Source organism: Vombatus ursinus, unplaced genomic scaffold (genome assembly GCF_900497805.2).
Source record: "Vombatus ursinus unplaced genomic scaffold, bare-nosed wombat genome assembly UNPS02001419.1, whole genome shotgun sequence".
NCBI lineage: Eukaryota > Metazoa > Chordata > Mammalia > Diprotodontia > Vombatidae > Vombatus > Vombatus ursinus.
In genome coordinates this window covers 9,032,567-9,053,039 of record NW_020941197.1, presented here as the reverse complement: position 1 = coordinate 9,053,039, position 20,473 = coordinate 9,032,567, and the positions used below count along the sequence as shown (strand labels likewise).

The 20,473-nt window shown below is 36.2% G+C and overlaps 1 protein-coding gene across 4 annotated transcripts in view; it reads left to right on the top strand.

The window, feature by feature from the left end:
- The window catches only part of SENP7 (SUMO specific peptidase 7), a 164,662-nt gene that overhangs the window by 39,875 nt on the left and 104,314 nt on the right, over window positions 1–20,473 (top strand). For 3 of the 4 annotated variants that reach the window (XM_027867203.1, XM_027867194.1, XM_027867184.1), the window contains exon 5: window positions 14,995–15,192. In XM_027867203.1, coding sequence (XP_027723004.1) covers window positions 14,995–15,192 — 198 coding nt within the window. Of the gene's footprint in view, window positions 1–1,425; window positions 1,455–14,994; window positions 15,193–20,473 lie in introns of those variants that run through there. The other variant, XM_027867211.1, reaches the window with a different exon arrangement.

The following is a 20,473-nucleotide window of genomic DNA, read 5'->3' as shown; positions in this document are numbered from 1 at the left end:
TTTCCTTTTCTCCTACCTAGAGGTTCTTGTTCTTTGCTACATTGACTGCTTGTTTCTTGAGGCCTCTGCATTTCCACCATTCCATTTCTCATCCCCTACCCTCCATACTGCTTTCTGGAGTTTAATAAAATAAATGAACTAATAATAAATTGAACTAAATAATAAATGAACTGATCTTGTATTTATATATGCATTCATATCGCAGTGTCTGGATCTTGGGCTTTGATTATATTATAATTACATAGGACATTTGTCAAAACCATACCTTTTGGTCTTAATATCTCTCTCAGTTTCTTATCAAACCAGGTATAGTTGTAGAGCCCTTTCCACAACTAAAGTGCTTTTAATTGCATGGCATATGAGTAATCTTTTTTAACCTGACATACTTAATTTTGTTTATCTTGCTCATCAAGATCTTGTCATCAAACTGTTTTTTGGATTCTAAGAATCTCAAAGATGAGACTGAAAGGAAGGGTTAATAGGATCCTTACCTAAGCACCTATTTTTTTTTTTCCTTTACAAGGTTGTAATGAAGGGTTGTCTGCAGTTTTTTTAATAGTGGGATATTTTGTACTGTATTGATAAAAACAGGTAAGTATGATGTTTTACATCCTGAAATTTAGTGAACATCATTTATAGCTACTAAATTTGTTTATTTCTAGTTGTCTCAGCTTCTGTGAATAGAAGGGACTAAAACCTGCAGAAATAACAGCTCTTTCTTTAGAACAGGGATTCTTAATCTTTTTTGTGTCCTGGACCTATTAGATAGGCTGCTGAAAGCTGTGGACCCCTTCTCAGAATAATGTTTTTAAATACATAAAACACACAAGATTACAAGGGAAACCAATTCTATTGAAATATAGTTATAAAAATATTTTAAAAATAAGTTTATAGGCCTCAGTTTAAGCTGGCCTAGAAACTCAGACTCTTTATAAACAGGTCATCAAATTGGGTCCTTTAGAAGATTTGCAGCCAGGTTGTTATTTGTGTTTTTTCTTAGTTCCAAAAAGCCCAGTACGGTCAAGGTCTATTTTGAATTTGTAGAAACTCAAGCTTTTCATCATCAAAGAGAAATTCAAAATTGTATCCCTGAAAATGTTTTTTACTGCCGAATATTGAAAATTGATGTGTTCAGTTGCTCTGTAGAATGTACCTACATGTGCCTATAAATCCAGAATATAGCAAATGTTCATTGCTTTAGGTAGCTGGGGCACCCTTTTATTTTTAAAATCTTTCCTTTGGCAGCTCCCATTTTGTTCATAATTACTAAAAACATATCTATAGGCATATGAGGATTTTTTTTTGGTAAAGTGTTAGAGAATTTTCTTCTCCATTTTAGGTCTGGTGTCACAAAAAAACAAATACATGGATACAAAGTACATTCAAATGGAGGCTTATCTTTTTAGAAGAGGTGAAAACTCATGGAATTTCAGTGGCTGAATGTCCAGAATAAGGTTAGCACTTTTAGGAGCTCTGGCATATTTTCCTTTACATATTTCATACACACATACATACTTATACATGGGTGTCTGTATATGTATATGGATGGATGTATGTGTGTATGTACACACACTTATGTGTATACACACATATACACATGTGTGAATTGCAGACAGCAAACACGATCTACCAAGCTGGAAAGGATTTTGGTATGGTTGCAATAATGGACTGTATATCTTTTATCTAAGGACTAGCATAGACAAATTGGAGAGGCTCATTACCATGTTAACAGCAAGATGAAATTTTAGTTCATAGTAATTCTTGAGGATCAGAAATACTCACTAACAAAACCACAGATCCTTTTAGTATATGGTTTATTTTTTTTGACACTTACTCTGCTTTCTTGTACGCTGTGGTAAGGAATTCCACAATATTTCAGGCAGCCTGACAGAGTTGATAACTTCAGCTGTTCTGTGAAACACAGAAAGTGAAGGGTATTTACCATTACTCAAGGAATAGTAGCCATTTCATCTGATCATGGGTTAGAGGGTCCAGAAGCTAAAATGCTAGAGAGAACCCTAGTCTATGCCTAGTGATTTAGTTTTTACCCCCCTTCACTGACATATCAAAACCATAAAGCACAGGTTAATATATAGCACAAATACATTCCACACTCATTGGGCATTTACTTTGACTTTTAAAAAGGGTAGAAAAAGGAAAGGATGGTGATGACATAGCCAGTGTGTCTTCAGAAACCCAAGTATATAAATAAGCAATGTTTGTTTCTCCATTGATGCTTAAGGCTGCTTTAAATCTTTATCCTGTTGCCCCAAGGTCATTTTGGGGAGAGCCCTACAAATAAAATTAACAGAGAAGCCAAACTACAGGATTCCTGAAGGTAGACTGAGTACAACGATATTTTACAAAAGTGTTAGCACTTATTCAATCAAACTATAATTTTACATTTCCAAGGGAAGTTTTGAGTGGTAGAGCAAGCCTCTTATTGAATACACTTTGAGGATGCCTTATAGATATATTTAACAAATGCATTTGGTAACCCATTTAGAAAAATTTCTTTTGGATAATAGCTAATATTTATATAGCACTTTAAGGTTTGCAAAGCACTTTACAAATATTTTCATTTTATCCTCACAATAAACCTGGGGGTTAAGTGCAGTTATTATTTCCATTCTATAGATGAACAAACTGAGACAGATAGAGGTTAAATGACTTGCCCAGGGTCATCCAGCTAGTAAGTGTCTGAGACTGCATTTGAACTCAGGTTTCTCTGACCCCAGGTTCAGTACTCCATCCACTCTGCCACCTAGTTGCCTTTTTGAACATTTCTGAACAAAGCAGACCAAATCATTAGGCACAAGTCTGTTATTAGTTTAAGGTCTGTTGATATTTCCAAATCACATGGCTTTATTTATTGTCAAGTCCAGAGCATATTAGGTAACCTCCTGTCTTTAGAGGAAAGCATTTGGAAGAACATTGACAAGATAATTTTCTGACATATGGTATGAAGACAAGGATTTTAGGAATAAATATTTTGGCATGTTCACGTAGGAAGATTGGTTGGGGAGAGCTACTTATAACTTACATTCACCCAGCAGGAGAGTGCAACCACAATAAGAAAAATGTTTTTCAAGAAAGTAGTTTGAGCTAATATCAGTGATTCAGTGTGTTTGAACATTCTGTGTCATCATATTTCTGCTCTGTCACAGGTGAAACTTTTAGTAGGTTTGACCTTAAAAAATTCCTTCATAATGTGAGATCATGAAAGGCAAGCCCAACTAAGTCCCTTCTCATAGGAAAATGTTGAAATTGAGGCAGCATCTATTTCTATTGGTTTTTTGAGACTGAAATTGCGGCTGTTTTAATCAACAGCAGGTTAATAGGTAATCTAGACTGTCAGAAATAGAACAAGAAAAGCATTAGACCTGATTTAACCCACACCATATAGAAAAATTTCCTGTTAGATGATAATATCTAGTAGTCAATTTTCTAGAACCACTAGGATAGCTAGATAACTGACCATGACCACATATTTCTCTCTTCAGGTGCCAAGTGAAGAAGGAAAGATTCTTCAGACTGGTGTATAGAACCTTTCCATTGTTTTGGGAGATGATGTGAGGTTTCAGTGGGAACTTTATCAGATCCTCCACTGCCATCAGTGAGACTAAGAACCACTTTTGCTGAGGTTAGAAGGAACTTTCAGAATTGTTCCCCAGTAAAGAGAAAGTATGTCAGTTCTTTTAAGATCTGCAATAAAGGGGGAAATCCATAGGAAGATATTATCTTGAAAGAGAAAGAGGATCATAATGGGGAAATCTGACATTTGTATCCCATACAAATTGATCTATAGTCAACCTCAACTGGAAAACTAAAAGTCTACCCAAACTTGAGATCCACTGACCTGTCTTTGTGACCTGTTGTTTCCTGAGTTTGTCTGGAAAGGAACTGGAGCTTCTAGACAGATAAATTTCAGAAACACACACCTTGAACACTGGGTCAGTGTTAGTCTTAGTACATAGGGTAATGCCATGGGCTCATTGATATAGAAACATTGTAATTTTGTAATCTTTTCCCAGAAACCTAATTTCCCTGCAATTCTGATGTGAAAGTATGACTGATATACAAGGATTGCTGTTAAGTTTTGAGTTTCAAATGACCTAGATAATTATCTAGGCTTAGCAGACTGGTTGATGCAGTGATTTTTATTTATTCAGATGTAATAAAAGGGCTTCTGGAAGGAGCAGTGAGGAAATCACACCAATATTTGTAGGTTGTTTCTTGAATATATACAAATGGGCCTCCTTACAGGTTAAAATGATCAAGAATAAACAGAAGAGCATATGTGGAAGAAAGAGAAAGGTAGTGCTACTTAATTTTTCCTTCAGGCAATATTGACTAATTGCATATTAATAACAGATATTTATAGAATGTCTGCTTTGTATAAGGTACCTTGCTTAAGTGCTACATTTGAGCCTTCTGAATTTTTTTTAAACACTATCTTAATTACCTCCTTTTGCCTTAGCAGTTACCTTCCTGAATTATTTGTTCAGCCACCATTATAGCAGTGCTCTGCCTACAGCCCCCACCTCATATTTATAATACCTTAGCCATGGCTTTCTTTGCATCTCAGGAAATTATCACAGTCTTAGGCAAATTAAAATACATTTTTGTTATACTGGACTAAATTATGATGGTTAATAAAAATGCTCATCTACTAAAATCCTGCTTTGATGCCTCAGTGAGGTAGAGGTGACTCTGGAATTTTAAAGGCTATGATAATGAAGTACAAACTTTGTCGTGTCCTACTAAGATGGAAAGGCATCAAGTCTAGTGCCCTCAGTGGCAGACTGTATATCTCTTTGTCTGAAGATCAGCCTAGCTAAATTTATAGGGGTTTATCATTCAGTATAGGATGTTGACTTTTTTAGTCACATCATTTCTTGAGGACTGTCTACCAAGTCATGGAGGGGTTGTGAATCTCTTTCAGTGGAGGGAGCACCCATGATGATGAAATTATGAATATATAGGACAGTAATACAAATACTACTCATTTTAGTCTGTGGTATAACTTAACCATTTAGAGAAGATAGGCAATTAAGTGTCTGTGTTTTCATAAAACATTTCTAATTTTTTACATTTTAATTCCTGATAAATCTTTTAAAAAAGCAAAGTCTAAATTTGGTTGGGGAAACAAGTAACATAGATAACCTTCAATTGCACATCAGTGAACTTAGATAATAAAGACATCTTCCTGCAACAAACAGTCTCAGAAGTTTCTTATAGATACATTTTCTCGAAAAGGAGAGATGGATTATATACATTTTTCCATTCCTTCTTTCCTTTAGGCTTTGGCCATCTTGACCACCAATGCTTATTCTAGCATTCTATTAATGTCATGGAATTAATATTTTTCTTTGGTTTAGACCTGTGTTTTTTTATCCTTGTAGGGAACTCACAATGAGGAAAGTTGTCTCTCCTGATGCAGTCCTACAGTTTATATTCTTAGAGAGTTACCCGGGGCAATGAAAGGTTAGTTCCTAATTTGCTCAGGGTCATTTACCTGGTATGTGTTAGAAGTGGGACTTGAATGTAGGACTTCCTGACTCTAAAGCTGTCCTCTGTTCTCGACAACATGCTATCAGTGTTGTATGTATTTGGGTAATTACTTTATAAATAACTCAAGTGTACCTATATTTTAAAATTAATTAAATGCTTTACTGGGGAAGTTTATTTGTTTTAAACAAAAATAAAGAACACTGATCTGGGAGTTGAGACTTGGGTTATAATATTGTCTCATTGATTGCCTGTGTTATGATTGGAAAGTTAGGTATACCATAGTTGGGCAAAAAGGAAAGTATGTTGGATGTGGAATTAGGAGCTGTAGGTTAAAGTCGTGGCTCTGATGCTTATTGGCTTATTGGTGACTGTGGGAATTTAAACTCTCTGACCTTCAGTTTCCTTATCTAGAAAACAGGATAATGTTAGCATGACCAGACAGTGTCTGATAACCTTAAACTTCTCTACTTAGCTTCTGGCCTTCATGTCTAAAATGAAGGGAAATAAACAATGAAATAGACATATTTTCCTAAGATACTTTTACTTTTTTACATTTTGGTTCCTGATGTCTTTTTAAAAATTAAAAATTCTTACTGTGTATGATTGGGAAAATAGGCAAATTACTGCCTGTCAGCGAGACCTTACATAACCAAGACATATTCCTACCGCAAATTGGATCAGAATTTTCTCACAGTATCATTCAGCTACAAAGAGCCTACAATTCTTTTTGTTTATTATTTAATTTTTTTTTGCTTGTGTTATTTGGGTAATAGCTTTTAAGTAGAATCACAGTATTTAAAGCTAGAAAGGATCATCTAATCCAACCCTTTATTGTGTTGATGAGGAAACTGAGGCCCAAAGGGACTAAGTGACTTTCTCAAGATCATACTAGTGATACATAGCAATGCCAGCATTTGAACTCAAGATCCTCTGATTCCAAACCCTATTCTCTTTACCTGTTCAAGCTGTTGAATTCCCTTTTTGTTCACTGGTGTATAAACTTGGAGTATTGTGTACTTTAGTCCATGCTGAAATAATGATTTTTACCTTGCCTTTGCAACACATTTTTTTTTTTCGTTGGGAATAGGCAATGGATAAATGATTTAATTTTTACAGAGTTTACAAAGGACAACAACAACAACAACAGAATTTACCTTATACCAAACTTTTTTTTTTTAAAGAAATTCATTATTTCATAAAGTGAGGAATACCTGTAGTAATTTGAAATCTGTTACTTGTGCTAGTAAAAGAGAGAGTAATGTTGTAGATAAGAAAGAATTGATAAACCCCAAATAACATGCTTTTGCCCACCATTTCAGAATGATCTGGAAGCATACATATATGGGAGAACTTTTATAAAGAGGAAAGGAATCAGTTAAGTGATAATTTAATCCAGCTCCAATAGAAGGAGTAAATGATTCATGGTTGTTTTGTAAAGGAAACAGCTATGGTACCAACTACATATAATTCTCTGTAGTGGGAGATGAGTCTTTGCATCCTTTAGGGTAGGGAAGGATACACAGTGGAAAGAATCCGAAATTCATAGGACCATAAATCTAGAGCTGGAAGTGACCTCTGAGATAATTTAGGACAATTCCATCCTTTTATAGATGAGGAAAAGTTAAATGACTTACTTAAGGTTGCACAGGTAGTAAGTGCCAGAGGTTGATTTTTGCCACATTATCACTAAGTAAAAAGGATTAGTATTATGGTTTTTTGAAATTTATTGAGAATTAGAATATGAGTTTAAAATATAAACATTTGTAAAATATGAATGAAGATGTCAGAAAATTATGAGGAAGATCATTCCAGGGACTTGCACCAGGGTAGAATTTTATCTTCCTTTAAGTGTCCATCCCTATATTACAAGGTAAATAGGATGTAAGAAGACTAGAAAGAAAGGAGAAGGTCAGGCTTTAAATGACAAACAGAGGATGTGATCCAAAACTAGGAGGGGTAGCTAACTCAGATGAGAGTTTGTATCCAAGAAGGTCTCAAACAAACTAGAATAATGGGCTAAATCCAATAGGATGACATTTAATAGGGATAAAAATAAAATCCAAGTTTAGTTTCGAAAACTAATTTCTTAAGTGAAGAATGAGCAGGATGTGACTGGAAAAAGTCTTTGTGAAAAACACTTGTGTTTAGTTTAGTGGCTTTTTTCAGTCCTCATCTTTCTTGACTTCTCTATAACGTTTGACACTGTCAGTCACCCTCTTCTTGATACTCACTTCTCTAAATTTTCAGGTCGATGCTCTTTCCTGGCTGTCTTCCTACTTGTCAGACTCCTATAAAGTCTCCTTTACTCAGTCTTCATCCGGGTCACTCCCATTAACCATGTCCTACAGGTTTCTGTCCAGGGCCTTTTCTCTTTTCTCTCTATTCTACTTGGTTTAATAAAAGTCTTGACATTTGTCTTACCACTGGACTTTGATGACTCTGGAAGAGAGAGAGAGAGGGGCTGATGATTTTGTGCAACTCTGTCTCACTTAAATCCAGTTAATGCTAGAGTCAAGACATCACCCCATGATGTCATTGGTCCTCTTCGAAAATGAAGGATGAGCAACAATAATAACTTCCTTTATGTGATCTCATCAGCTCCTGTGGATTTAATTATCATTTCTATGTTGATGATTCATTCTCAACCTACTTTTCCTGCCCCAATGTCTCTACTGACCTCCAGTCTTTGCATCTCCACCTACCCATTAGACATTTCAAATAGGATGTACAGTAGACATCTTAAACTCAACATATCCAAAACTGAAATCATTATCTGCCCCCACCCCCCCCCCAAAAAAACCCACTCTTCTTTTCCAGTCTTGCCTATTACTGTTGAAGGCCACTATCATCTTCCCAGTCACTTAGGCTCACCAGCTAGGTGTCATGCTCCACTTTTCACTATCTCTTACCCCCTCTCCCCCCAAATCCAAAGTGTTGCCGAGGCCTGTCAATTTCACCTTTGCGGTATCTCTCAAATATGCCCCCTTCTTTCCTCTGATACTGCCAGCACACTGGTACAGGCCCTTATCTCCTCATTCCTAGACTATTGCAGTAGACTGCTGGCTGGTCTCCCCACTACAGATCTCTTCCTGTTCCAGTCACACCTCCATTCAACTGCCAAGGTTTTCCTGAAACTCAGATCTGACCGTGTCACTCCCCTATCCAATATACTCCAATGGTTGGTTCCCTTTTACCTCCAGGATCAAATACAAAATCCTCTGTTTGGAATTCAAATCCTTTCAAAATGTAGCCTTTTAACCTTTCTAGTTTTCTTTCACTTTATCTCCCACCTTCTCCCCTACTCTCAACATATATTCTTTGATCTTGTGACCCTGGCTTTCTTGTTGTTTCTGGAATTAGACTCTCCATTTCTACCATGCCTGGAATTCTTTTTTTCCTCATCTCTGCCTCCTGGTTTCCTTGGTTTTCTTTAAGTCTCAGCTAAAATTTTGCAGGAAGCCTCTTGTAAGCCTTTCCCTTTTAATTCTGATGCCTTCCTTCTGTTAATTATTTTTAGTTTATCATGTATATAACTTGTATGTATAGTCTGTCATAGAACTTTAGTTGTTTGGAAGTTGTTTCCCCCAATTATGCTGAGAGCTCCTCAAGGGCAGGGGCTGTCTTTTGCCTTTCTTTCTATTTCCAGTGCTTAGCATGGTGTCTGGCATGTAGTAGGCACTTAATAAATTCTTACTGATGGACTCCTGGGGACTATATTTTTGGGAGAAAGAACATTGACAAGCTGTAATGCATCTAGAAAAGGGTGAACAGGATGGTGAGGATGATGAGACGATTCCATATAAAGATATGAGAAGAGACAATGTTGGGGGAGGTGATCATTGCCTTCAAGTAGCTGTGACATTATGTTATAGTGGAAAAGACATTAAGTCAGAAGTCAGAAGACCTGAGTTTGAATCTTGGCTTTGCTATTTACTGCCTGTGTGGCCTTGGGCAAGCCACTGAAAATTCTCCAAATTTTCATTTTCTTATCTAGAAAAAGAGTGGGCTTAGGTAATTTCTAAAGTCCTTTGTAACCCTTCATCTTATGAGATATTTTAAAGGCTTTTGATATTCCTTGATCTATGCAGAAAAGAAATTGTTCTACTTGACCTATAGGGCAGAATTAGACATGATGGGTGGAAGTTGTACAGAAGCAAATTCACTTTTGTATTAGGAAAAACTTCCTAACAGTAAGAAGGGCTGCCATTTATTTAGTGCTGTAATGTTTCCAAAGCACGTGATGCTTATTGTCTCATCTCATCCTCATAACAACCCTCTGAAGTAGAACCGCTGTAGAGGAATAGGGTGTGGATCTGTGACTTCACTGGTATTGTTGTTGTCCTTCGTACTAGAAGAGGACCAACGTGACATTCTGATGCCAGGGTCAGTGTGCATTGTGTCTGACTGACTGATCAGAAGGCTCCACCACAGAGTGGTGTAGGGAGCTCCTGGAGGAGGAGGCTCCATCTGTCAATTCTGTCAGTGTGGATTGGCACCTTCTCTGCAATGTACAGTTTTAGAGAATTACCTAGAGAGCTAAAAGAGTGATTTGTCCAGGTTCACTTACCAAGTATATGTCAAATATGAGACTTGAACTAAGGTCTTCCTGACTTTGAGGACAGCTCTCTGTTCATTTTGCCATGCTTTCACAGAACTCTTAGAGCCATCCAGAAATGGAATCAGCTAACTCTGGAGGTAGTCAGTTCCTTCTCAGTGATGATTTTCAAGTAGAGGCTGCTTGACCACCCCTTGGGGATCTTGTAGAAGGGATTTTTTTTTTGGGTGAGGCAATCGGGGTTAAGTGACTTGCCCAGAGTCACACAGCTAGTAAGTGTCAATTGTCTGAGGCCATATTTGAGCTCAGGTCCTCTTGACTTCAGGGCTAGTGCTCTATTCACTGCGCTACCTAGCTACCCCAAGAAGGGATTCTTACTGAGGTATGGGTTTGGGTAAGTGACCTCTGGTGTCTTTCAGCTCTAAGATTTTCTGATGATGCCACCTTCTTTTCTCTTCTTTCCTATCCTTTGAAACCTTATATTGACAGCATTCTTGTCAATGTTAAACCAGTGAGGAGGAAGAATAAAACTAGCTAATAGTTTGATGCTGATGAGACTGGTACTCTAGTCTGGTACTTGAGACAGCTGTTTTCATCATTTGGGCATCTGACACTCATACTGAGACTTAAAAGGTCCATTAACACAGATGCTTATCCACTCCATTAAGCATTTAGCATAGTCCTTTATGTAGAATAGGCATTCAATAAATCCTTGTTGAATGAACTAGTATATTTTGTAGTTTTGTCACACTCTGTCTAGTAACTAACAGAAAATGGGGTTGGTGTTTCATATGAAACTTGTCAAGTATCAGAATTATAATTTATTGGTTGTACTTGTATTCGCATTACTCTTGCTAGGTAACCAGATCTTTTTTACTGTGTACACATTCATGGAAAGGCATGGGTTAGTGGTACTCTGAGCTCTTAGTAGTATTTAAAACTTTTCTTATTCTATTGAGTTTTCTTGTTCTATTGAGCTGTTTCTTTAGCCCTTTCTCAATTCAATCTCTGTACATGAACTCAAGTTAATTCAGGAAAACCCTAGAATGCCCATTACAGAGTACCATTTTGTTCCACTAAGATGTAGACAGCTGGAGTGCCAAAGAAAATCATCCTCAGTACTTCAGAATCTAAAATACATTTGTCTTTCCAACTTCTATTTTTGTTTTAATATTTTTTGGCTATTTCATGGAGTTATTGACTTATATTTGGTCTGTTCTTGTTTTTAGGGATTCTATTTCTTGGGTAAGCTTTATTACTTTCTCTTTCAAATGACATTCTCCTTCCAGTTATTTCCTTAAGAGCTTTTATTTAAATTTTTTACCAGTTGTTTTATTTATTCTAGCTGTTCATATAGTTCTTAGAAACTATTTTTTTCTACTTTGAATCTCTTCTTGAAGTTTTCATGGAATTACTTGCTTCTTCCTTTTGTACATCTTTAGATTTTCTGTAATTTTTTTTTACATTGGCTATCCTTTTCTTTGATTTATTCATCTTTTTAACTTTAGTTTGTGGACTATGACTCAGTGTCGTTCTGCCATCTGCTGTGCTTTTGGGTGGGATGGTCAGCCCTGCTTGGGCTTGCCCTAGGTTTGGGTTCTTGTGCTCACTTTTATCTCTTGGCTTAGATCTTCCCTGGATTTTTGAGGTTCATAGTGCTGGATCTTCAGGTCCCTCTTTGGTATCTCAGGACAGAGTGTTAGGGATCTCAGAGCCTGTGGGCCCACGCTGTCTTGGTCTGAGCACTGTGAATCCACGTTGGTTGCTAACTAACTATTATTACTTCACTCTTCTAAATTCCTCAACCTGGGGCTTTCTGACTCTCTCTCTCTCTTTCCTCTAAGATTACCTTCCATTTACTCTATAGGTATCTATATGTATCTACTTACTTGTGTTTTGTTCTTCCCATTAGAATGTGTTCTTGAGAGAACGTGTTCATTTGTCATTTTGTCTTTCTTTTTATCGTCAATACTTTTTATGGTGCTAGGCATGTTGTAAACGCTTCCTGAATGCTTATTGACTGACTAAATGACCCTCTGCAAGGTAAAGTCCTTCAAAAGTTTCTGTTTGTGGATTATGTTAACCTGGAACATTGTAGAAACTCTTGGAAGATATTCACAAAAGAAAAACTAAGTCAGTGAAGAGTGTCCTAGATGATGATGTGCAGCTGGATGCAGAGAGCTTGTTCCTTTAGTGTCTTTCTGAGATGAACAGTTGATCAGGCCCAGGATTAAACAGCAGGAGGATAGTGGACTGAATTGACTTCAGGAAATTATAGATTTTTCTCAATGACCCCAAACTTTTCACAGAAATAAAGTCCCATTTTTAATGCCAATATTCCACAGGTATTGTTATGTGTTGTGAAGCATGAGACACAATAGCTCTGATGAACTAACTGAAAGTGAATATCATGAAGAGGGCAGGGGAGAAGCACATTGTGTATGTAAGTACTCTGCAAGATAGGACAAGTGAGGAACTTCCAGGGACCACAGGAAAAAAGGATGCCATCAGGGAAATGTATGGTACAAAAGGAAAATGGGGTGGTGATGTGGTAAAGGTGAGGTATGACACGCGGGCAGCCTGCATCATCTACTCGCATCTGTGGTATGTCAGGAGAAACTGAAAAAGACTTTCTACATGTTGGATAGATTACCTATGATAAACTTAGGTAAGGACATGTGTAGAGTCAAAAAGGATGGGCAGGTATGGATAGGTTACAATTTACATCATTGGAGGAAATGTTCAAATCATTGATATCACTTATCTATTTAAAGTATTTTAGTATAGACCCTTGCAGAAGAAGTGATGTAAAGGATATCACCAAAGAAACATGTGATTGGAAAGGGCTGGTGACAAAAATGAGGAATAACAGATTATGATCTTTTTGCTTAATTGGTAACCTGGAAATATAACTAGTGGTAGAGGAAGACCTTTAGGATTTTTTATAGATTTGCTTTGAAGAATCTGTGGAAGAACATGAGGAAGAAATTACATTGAATTAGAAGACTAGGACGGGTTGCTATCTGTCCTCATTGAGGGAAAAACCACATAGATAAATTCACTGAAGTACTGGAATACTGAGAAAGTAGTACATGGGTTGGTACTGGCCGATCAACCTTTTCAATTACCTCTTTTTTTTTGTGGTTATAATACTACCTCTGACCTTTTCCATTCTTTGAATATAAACAAATGTAACTATTTCACTTACTTTTAGGTGCAAAATTTGGAAAGTGTACTGAAAGACCTGGGTTCAAGTTTAGTTTTGCTGCTTATTATTATCACCTGGATGCCCCACCTCAAACTCAGCTTGCATCAAGCTGAGCTCATCATCCTTCTTCTTCAACCTACTTTGACTTCATACATTGTTTCTGACTTGTCACTACCATTTGTTCTTAACCTTTGAATTATCTTTGTCTTTTCCTTTTCTTTCCACAAAATCTCCTGAATTTATCTCTTCATTCCTCTTCCTAACTTAACTACTCTAGTAGTAGACTTCATTAAAAAACATTCGGATTATTGCAATAACCTCCTTTCAGGTTTTCCTGTCACTACTGTCTCTGTTCCAATCATTTACATTGCTGCAAAAATAGTTTTTCTTAAGCGAGAATCTAGTCACGTCACTTCTCTATTCAAAAATCTTCCCTGACTTCTGTTTACTTTCTGAGTAAAGATTAAAGTACTTTGCTGGCACCCAAGGCTCTCTGCAGCTTGGTGTCACCCTACATTTCTCTTCTCTTAATATTATTACTGTTTGTGCACTCTCTTCTCTATCCAAAGTGGTCACCTTTTTGTCCCCTGAATATATTTCAAGCTTTTACCCTTATGCTTTTTCTAGGTATGGAATGTCCTCTTTTCATGATGAATTCTTGGAATTCTTTCCCATTCTTGAAAACTCAAATTGAATGTGGCTTTCATTTGGAAACCTTTCATGATCTATTTTGTAACAGACTTTTCCCTCAGATCTCACATAGCCCTTTGTGTGGTAATTCTCCAAAGCAATTGTCATGTAATATTATGTATCACAGCTACTGTCTGTATTGGTTTTGTGTTCTCCTTTATTGTGAGCTCCTTGAAGCCAGGGGCCATTTCTTACTTATATTTTGAATCTCGCCAGTGCTCAGTACAGTGCTCTGTACTTAGCATGTGAAACATATTTTTTAAATAAATGTTTGTTATAATTACCTAAATTCTCTGACTATAAATCCATCAGATTTTCTTTCCACTGTGCCATGCTGCCTCAATGACTCCAGGTTATTAATCTGAATTGTTACAAGGATTATGGTGTCCCTGATAGGAATGGTGAAGTTGGGAGGAGGAGGTAGGTTTAGGGAGAAAGACAGTGAGTCCTTTTCTGGATATGTGGAGTTTGAGATGCCTATGGATTCTCTAGGTGAAGATATCTAGTAGTCTGGAGATGTACTACTGGTGAGAGAGAGAGTATAAGGTGATATGTCATTGTGCTCATTGCTTTAACAATTTTCTGAAACAAAGAATGGTAAAGCCAAAACAATTTTATTTTAAGGAACTCAAGGGAGGATGAAAATTATGCCTGTTAATGTATTGCTCTGAATTGTATTTTCAGTGTTATACTCTGTGTAAAAATATTCCCTTTCTAACTGTAACTATTTGAATGGGAACTGAAATGTGGTATGAATTTGCAGTTGAATAAATTATGGGTATGTAATACTAGACAAAAATCTGAAAATAACCATAGTTTAAGTGCAGTGGATTTCAGTTTTAGGGTAGTCCAAGAGTAACCGAGGAAGATTTTGACTTAAAATAACCAATAGTTGGATGTAGTAGTTAACTAATAAATCAACTGAGGTTTCTATCTTGGAGTTCGTAATTCCTCACATTTTGTGTTGAATTTGATATATTACAACATTATAAGTGCTGTATTTATTATGTATTTATATGTACAACAGGCAACTCAAAGTTATGTTGACGAATGTCCTATTGACGGATTCAGGACGAAAATACATTAAGACTCTACCTAGAACTGATGCTAATTTATGTGATACCAAGAAGTTACAATCAGACTCACTGCCTTCAACATCTGTTGACAGTCTAGTGATACATAAAAAATTAAATCCTCTCCACCAAAGCCTTTATTTATCTGAAAGGTATGTTTTCCAGTAATAGTTTTGTTCAACTTACCCATGCTTGAAATAACATGGCTCCTTACTCCTAAATAAAATTGCTTCTCATAGTCTGCTTATGCAGATGTACCTTCTTTAAGCAAATCTGATAAATGAAAGTAAAAGTTTATGAAATACAAAAGTTAGAGGATGATTCTTAACTTTATGAAAGGATTCACCATAAAATTCCTTAGATCACACATTTCCTAACTGAATTTTAAATGATTCAGTATTCTAAAACTCAGTTTACTTATAATTCTTTAGAATCACTTTTGTTTTTTTTTGCTGTTGTGTAAAGCAAGGTACATCTGTTAGATGCTTCTAGGTTATATGTGATATAGAAAATAAGCTATTAAATGAACATTTAATCACCTTTTAAATGTTGTATAATATATAACCTCTTCCTCATATTTTCATAATTTGCATGATACTTATCCTTGTTATCTCTGACTTTTTCATGTTTTCTTGGGTTTATAATCTGCTTTGTTAGAAGATACTAAAAAAACTGTTACATTTAGTTTAACTTTAAAAAACACATGATGTTAAAATTATCTTTTTGTTAGAAATTTTATGGGGAATGTGGGACTGAAAATTAGGAATTTAGATTGGAAATTTTTAGTTTATGATGTTATGGTCCTCACTTTGTATATTTAGGTTTGCAAATCCAGCATTCATGAGGCTAATTATTTACTTGTATGCTTTTCTTACAATTACAATACACCCCGACCAGGTAAGTGCTGGTGCTTTAGGTATGTGATACAGGACAAAGCATAGTTCTTTAACCTGAGATTCAGATTAGGATATGAATTTTTCATTTAGTTATCAATTGTGTAAAAACTGAATATTCTAGTTAAATAGCAGGACATAAGTAGTGTTACTAAATGTATTTTAAAAAGATATTTGTTTTGAGCAATATTTAAAGAAATAAACAGACTTTGCTAGGCAACTTTCTCCCTGTGCCTTAACTGTTATCAACCATTAGCTAAGCTAATCCTACTTTTTTCTTTTTAAATTTAGGTAGAGCATTTCTCTCTAACTTAGTTTGCATCTGAACTTGGAATCAAGCTTTTCTGGGGACTGAATTCTAAGTACTGTGATATAAAAAAACTTTTTTCTTAGTTTGTTTTCAGTCTCCTGGGTTCTTATAAGTTTTCTACCTGTTAGCCCAACTTGATTATTCTTTCATATTTGATTAAGATTGATTAAAGAAACAGCCTTGCCATTTTCTCTGGCCCTTCTGTTTTCCTTTGCCTTTCCTCCTTCAAGTAGCAGATATGTCACTTACAGGTACATTATCACTATGATAGCATATGATCTTATGCTCTTTTTTTCTATTTGGAAGTAATTTTTTTCTTTTTGGAGTAATTTTCTATGATCTTTAAAAAAGAGAGAAATTCTCCTTAAGGAATCACTAGCTGCTTAGTTGTTACCTGACATATAAATGTAATGGAAGGATTCATTATCTTTGCATATATGATAAAATATTTAAAAATATATCTTGATATAAGTCCTTTTTCCATCTCTGGTACATATGCAGGCACAATGCATTCAACATTTATTATATGAATATTATGTACAGGACTAGGTACTGGGAGGATAAGTAAAAACAAATTGTAGGATAAATAGGAAATAATCAACAGAGGGAAGGTATTAGAGTTGAAAGAGATTGGGAAAAGTTTCTTATAGAAGGTGGAATTATAACTGAGATTTGAAGGAAACTAGAGAAGTCAGGAGGTGGAGATAAGGAGGGGGAACGCATGGGGGAATTTTCATTGGTAATATGCTAACCTATGGCCATCACACATCTCTTCATTGCCCTTTACATCACCTGCAATTTTAATTCCTCAGATTTTGTAGTATTTCATGATTCATGATAATTTAGTGTCATTGAGGTAAAATTGGTATTAAGAAGATGATGGGTTTCTGTTTCAAGGCAGAGCTTTAGATCGTTGGAAACACTGTCCAGCTTTCTCAGCTTCAATCTAGCCCATCCTTCCGCCTTCCAAGACATCATTACTCAAGTGTATTGATGGATTAACTCAATACATTGCTCACTCAGTCTTGTGTCATAGACTAGACAGCAGGCATATTTTATCCTTTATCCTTTTGATTTTTCATGTGTGTTGTTAAGTTGATCTCTTTTGAGTAGCAGTGGATATTATTGAAGAGATCCTGTAGAATGGTGGTGTCAAACTCAAATAGAAACAGATCCCCATAGCTGCAAATTGAGTTAGGAAAACTCAAATTAACATGTTGCATTATATTTTTATTTATTATGTTAAACATTTCCCAATTATATTTAATCTGTTTTGGGCAGTGGATGTGGGCCAAGGGGTCTGCAGACTGCAAATTTGATACCTCTGCTGTAGGAGTCTGGGGTTTCAGTTAATTTAGTAAACATTTATTTTTAAAAAGTAGTCCCTTCATTCAAGGAACTTATAATCTATTGCGGGGGTGTGGGGGATGCACCGTGTACATGGATAAATATATGCAAAGCAGATTGAGGGAGAGAGCACTAACAACTGGTGAGTAAGAGAGGCTTAGAAAAGAATTGATACAATCATAAGAATCTGGAGGACCTTATTTGGGCTGTGTGGAAGACATCATCCATCCTAATCATGAGTGCCTTTGGCAAACATTTCTTTGTTTTATATCTTGTTTCATATTGATAATCAAAGGATCATTGAACAAATTAATTACAAGCATTATTAAGCACTCACCATGTACTAAGCACTGGGGATGCAAATACAAAAGCAAGATAGTCTGACTGAAGGAGTTTATATTCTGATGGTGGAGACAATATACATAGAGGAGTGGTGGACAAGGAAGGAAGTTTTGGTCTGAGAAGTCACAACGATGGTCAATGGAATAATAGAATAGTATGTTGATATTCTCTTTACACAGGCAATGGTAGTATTGATTTAATTACAGTTTTCAGATCAAGCAGTGGCAAAGAAGTCAAGAAGTGGTGTGTTGCTCTTTGCTCAACAGAATAAAGTTATACCTGTGGTTGCAGCTGTCATTACTCTTGTTGGATCTTAACACATGCATAGAAGACATCATATTGAGGAGAGCCTTTAAAGCTGGGTTTTATTCTGCAGAGTTAAATGTTATTCTGTAAGCAATAATAGGAACAGTGGGATTTTGTATTCTTTGTATCTTTTAACTGTTTAGATTACTGGGAAAATGTAGTTTGTTCTAGAATTTGTGTGTGAAAGCCACTCTTTTTCTTTCTTATATTTTCATTAAGAGTATCCTCAATATATCATTGTCATTAAGTATATATTGTTTTAAGTATATATCATTGTTATTAAGATTTTGTAGAGATGAGAAAGTAGGTATATGGTTAATAGTAGTTACTGATTGAAATCTTCCCAGTTGCTTTTTATTTAATCTAATAGCACCATCTGTGTTTTTTCCCCCACTCATATATATTCCCTTCTCTGACATATATTATGCTAACAACTGGAGAGAAAGTAGGAAGGTCCTTTTGTTAAAGTTGTAACTTGAGGTGAATCGGGAAGGAGATTGCATTGAGATAGCCTGTGTGAAGTTATGGAGGCAAGAGGTGGTGATCATATATGATAAGGAGTAAACAGGCCATTTTGGCTAGAATTTAGATGGAGAACAATGTGAAATAAGTCTAAAATGATAGGTTAAAGCTAGACTGTGAAGGATTTTAAATGCTAAATATAGGAGTTTGTATTTTATTCTTGAAGCAAGAGGGGGCCACTGAAACTTCTTGAGTACGAGAGTCAGATAATCAGAGGTCTTTTACTACACACCCAGTAGATACCCCCACTTAGATGTTCTTGAACCTCAAGCTCAACAAGTCAAAAGTATCTTGTTATCCTTCTCCCTAAACTTATCCTCTTTCTAACTTCCCTGTGTCATTAATAGCATTACCTTTTCCCCAGTCACACTCGTTCACAACTTTGTAGGAATCTTTGATGTTCTATTCTCGTTCCATACGTCCAACCAATTGCCAGATTCTATTAATTCTATCTTTCTAACGGTATAGTAGAGAAAGTGTGGGCCTTAAAAAGATTTAGGTTTGGGGGGCAGGTAGGTGGCACAGTGGATAGAGCACCAGCCCTGAAGTCAGGAGGACCTGAGTTCAAATCTGGCCTCAGACCAAACATTTGACACTTACTAGCTGTGTGACCCTGGGCAAGTCACTTAACCTCAGTTGCCTTAAAAAAAAAAATTTAGGTTTGAATTCCCACCTCTGACGTTTACCATTTGTGTAATGATCCTGGACAAGTTGCTTAAGCTCTGTGAGCCTCACTTTCCTTATTTGTAAAATGGAAATAATAATACCTTTAGTATTTACCATATAGTGAGGCTATATGCAATAATGTATATAGAGTATTTCACAAACTTTAAAGGGGCTAATAAATATAAACTATTATTATTGTAGTCAGTTATGCTATAATAATTGTTTTGAAAACTTTATATATTAGGGAACAATTTGAGTATAACACAAATTTTGAATTTAATTATGCATGATTCATTACTGAGAAACAAAAACTGTATTTAGCTGAACCAAGCAGAAAATGCACTCATCTCCAGCATCTATCAACTTTTTCAGTTCACCTCATGTGTTATCCTTCTAGCTTGTATAACATGACTTCCCAATAACTAACAAGTTTCAACCCTCCTCACACCCACCTCCACAAATAGACTTAAGAGTTTTCATGCTAAAGTGCCATTTATTGTTCAGTTATTTCAGTCATGCCCCACTCTTTGTGACTCCATTTGGAGTTTTCTTGCAAAGATACTGGAGTGGGTTGCCATTTCCTTCTCCAGCTCATTTTATAGATGAGGAACTAAGGCAAACAGGGTTAAGTGACTTGCCCAGGGTCACACAGCTAAAAAGTTTCTGAGGCCAGATTTGAACTCAGGAAGATGAATCTTTCTGACTTCAGGCCCAGCACTATTGTTTATCTTCTGGTGTAATAGGACCTATGGGTGGAGAAGGGCTGGTCCACTCTTCCTCTCTTTCCCACCTTATATCATGAACAGGCCTGGGGCTGCCTTTTTGCCCCCAGTGATGGGCCTTGCCAACAGGTTAGACATGGCGGGGGATGAGAGAGAATGAGGAATAGAGGATGTGATACCTAGGTTGTGAGCCTGGGTGATTGGGAGGATAATGCTACCCTTAATAGTTACAAATAGTTTTTGGGGAGGTTTTTACAAGGGAGGATTGGGAGGATAATGCTACCCTTAATAGTTACAAATAGTTTTTGGGGAGGTTTTTACAAGG